We start from the raw sequence: 2,788 nt of genomic DNA, 5'->3' as shown, positions 1-2,788 counted from the left end.
AGCCCAGAGTCACACACGACATTGCAAGAAAGACCTTATGGCACGACACACTTTTGTGAGGGGGTTTTGGAGGTGTCTCCTCATTGAATTTGGAAGGACCTTCACAGATCTATACAAATGCACCATTCATGTTCAGACAGGTATTTGTAGCTTTTCTCCTGACAAGTTTTTTAAGGTAATACCTTCAGGAAAAAAAAAAGTCAAGAAGAAGAAAGCCATCACATCAAGACAAAGGTTAAATTGTAGTATAGTGGCACATTGGGACATCGAGATAACAGCCAAGATGCTCTCCTTCCCCTCCCCCACACACCCTACCCAACCTCTAAGTATACTCATAGTCTGAAGAGTCCTCTTCAGAAGCCCCCTTCAAGTCTCTATGGTAAGAATCTACACTGTTTTCTTCCATGCCCCCTACAGGGCGAAGATTTTTGCCCTTGCGTTGACGCTCTTCCATCTTGATGGTATCATAAAGTCCTTTGGGTCCCTCATCCAGGAGGATGTTTCTCTCTGAGTGGGATGGTTTCATCTGGCAAATGTTTTTGAGGGCGAGGAGGACAGGGGCATAAAGCACATTTGCCAGGCCCATGCCCAAGTTGAGCTGCACAAAACCAAAGGAGTGGACAATCTCCCCGGCCACAATGGGACCGAGAGCATATGCAACAGAGTAGGAGATGTCAGCAATGGCATAGACACTGCCATAGACGGAGACGTGGCGGACGTCGACCAAGAAGGCGAGGGTGGGCAGCAGGGCAGTGTCCACCAGGGCGATGCCAAAGCAGATGCCACAAAGAGGGACAATGAGCTGGCCAAAGTTCCGGCAGGCGGGCACCATGCAGGAGCTGGCCCCTATGATGGCCATGCCCAGTGCCCCATAGAACCACTGGAGGTGGGGGTACTTGTCTGCCAGCTTGACGGTGATGTAGACTCCCAAGACGTGGGGGAAGAAGGCCGGCAGCCAAGTGAGGCCCATCTCCCACTCGTTGGCGCCCATGGTCTTCATCATCCAGTTGGCGATGGTGGGCTCCAGGAAGGCCAAGGGGATGTTGCAGGTGGTGAGGGCGCCGGCCACCACGGCGATGTAGGGGTCGACCATGAGCCGGTGGATGGGAGTGCCCACGGGCATGTTGTCCCGAGTCCGGTCGCTGAAGGGCTTGATGGCCAGGAGCAGGAGGAGGCCGTCCAGGAGGGAGATGCAGGCCAGCACCAGGAAGGGCACCCTCTTGCCGGCGAAGTGGTAGAGGATGCCGCCGAAGGGGGGCGCCACCAGGCTGCCGAAGGAGATGAAGGCCAGGGCGATGCCCAGGGCGCGGTTGCGCTCCGACTCCTCGGTGTACTTGTCGGCGATGAGGGCGATGCCGGAGGTGTCCGCGAAGGCCGAGCCCAGGCCCTGCAGGCTGCGCGCCGCGAAGAGGGTGCCGTAGTTCTCCGCGAAGGCGAAGATGACCGTGGAGAGGAACATCACGGACAGGCCGATGAAGAGCGGGATGGAGTAGCCCACGCGGTCGATGAAGGTGCCGCTCAGGGGGTTCACCAGCAGCTGCAGGATGGCCTTGGAGGCGAACAGCACCCCGATCTTGATGTCCTCGTTATCCGCGGGGTAGCGCGGCCGCAGCAGCTGCAGGGGCTTGCTGGCGTTGCCGCTCCGGTTGCCGGGCTGCTGCTGCTGCTGGGGCGCCCCTGGGTGGCCGCCCATGGTGGCGATGAAGTCCGGGATGATGGGCACGATCACCATGTACAGCATGTTGTCCAGCAGCAGCGCCACGCACACGATCACCAGCAGGAGGCGCCGCTGCCGGTGAGCCTCCTGCAGGGCGCTGCCCAGCGCCTTGGTGCGCTCGCCCACCGCCTCCGACAGCTTCTCCACCGCCCGGCGCGGCCCCGCCGAGTCGCCCGCCGCTTCCCCCGCCATCCTCTCCACCCACTGGCAGCGCCGAGTCTGGCGGGAGGCGCTAGCTGGGCATGGGGCGCGGTGGGGGGGACACTAACAAGCTCTGGGGGGGGGGCAGGAGCAGCCTCCCTCCCTCCCTCCCTCCCTCCCTCCCTTTCTTTCTTTCTTTCTTTCTTTCTTTCTTTCTTTCTTTCTTTCACTCCCCCGCTCCTCTCATCCTCCGGACCTCCTCCTGCCCAGGGATGCTCAGCCCTCTCTCCCCTCCGGGCTTAGGCTACAATCCTCTGGGAGTAGGTCCCATTGAAGACAGTGGGATTTACTTCAGAGTAGACCTGCCTCGGATCGGGCTCTTACCCCTGCCTGCTCCTTCTGCCGTCGACTCTTCCCGGGCAGTCTGGCGATGCTGGTCTTCCTCCTGCCTCAAGAGCAGCCCTCCCGCCTTGCCGTGCCTCCCTTCCCTGGCCAGGGCAGCTGCGATCCCTTCCTCCTCTGCCGATCCTCCTTCCCCCGCACTCAGCCTTCCCCTCCGCCCACACCCATCGCGCCCCCTCCGCCCGCCCGCCTCCTCAGACCCCTGCCCTCCTCTGGCTGCCGGCGCCGCCCCGTCCCTCCTGCTCTGCCCCAAGTCTGGACGGCCAGCTGCTCTTCCCCCTGCCTCCGTCCTGGGGACCAGCCCTGCTGCTGTGGCAGCGGACAGCCTTCCTCCAGCCCCTCCGAGGGCGCGTCGTCCCTGCCCGCCGTCTCCTTCCTGGCAGTCTGGTGCCGGCAGCGAGACGGGGAGACGGCGGCAGGCACCGAGGGCTGCCGCCGCCCATTAATCAGGCCAATCAGGAGGCGGGGGGCCCTGTCCCTCCCTCCGGCTCAGGGGCTCTCCGAGTGAGCCTCGGACCCTCCCCTCCG

At 62.1% G+C, this 2,788-nt stretch overlaps 1 protein-coding gene across 1 annotated transcript; it reads right to left on the bottom strand.

Annotated features, from left to right (window-relative positions):
* Positions 1-322: 322 nt before the first annotated feature.
* SLC18A3 (solute carrier family 18 member A3) lies at positions 323-1,909 on the bottom strand. Its single transcript, XM_066621387.1, has one exon. It carries the CDS (start codon positions 1,907-1,909, stop codon positions 323-325), a length of 1,587 nt encoding a protein of 528 aa, XP_066477484.1.
* Positions 1,910-2,788: the final 879 nt, after the last annotated feature.

This window comes from Tiliqua scincoides, chromosome 3, assembly GCF_035046505.1.
Source record: "Tiliqua scincoides isolate rTilSci1 chromosome 3, rTilSci1.hap2, whole genome shotgun sequence".
Classification (NCBI taxonomy): domain Eukaryota; kingdom Metazoa; phylum Chordata; class Lepidosauria; order Squamata; family Scincidae; genus Tiliqua; species Tiliqua scincoides.
This window is presented reverse-complemented; position numbering and strand designations above follow the sequence as displayed.

Bases quoted from the DNA above. Each gene is read 5' to 3' on its own strand.
- SLC18A3 (XM_066621387.1), bottom strand. From the start codon at position 1,909: ATGGCGGGGGAAGCGGCGGGCGACTCGGCGGGGCCGCGCCGGGCGGTG.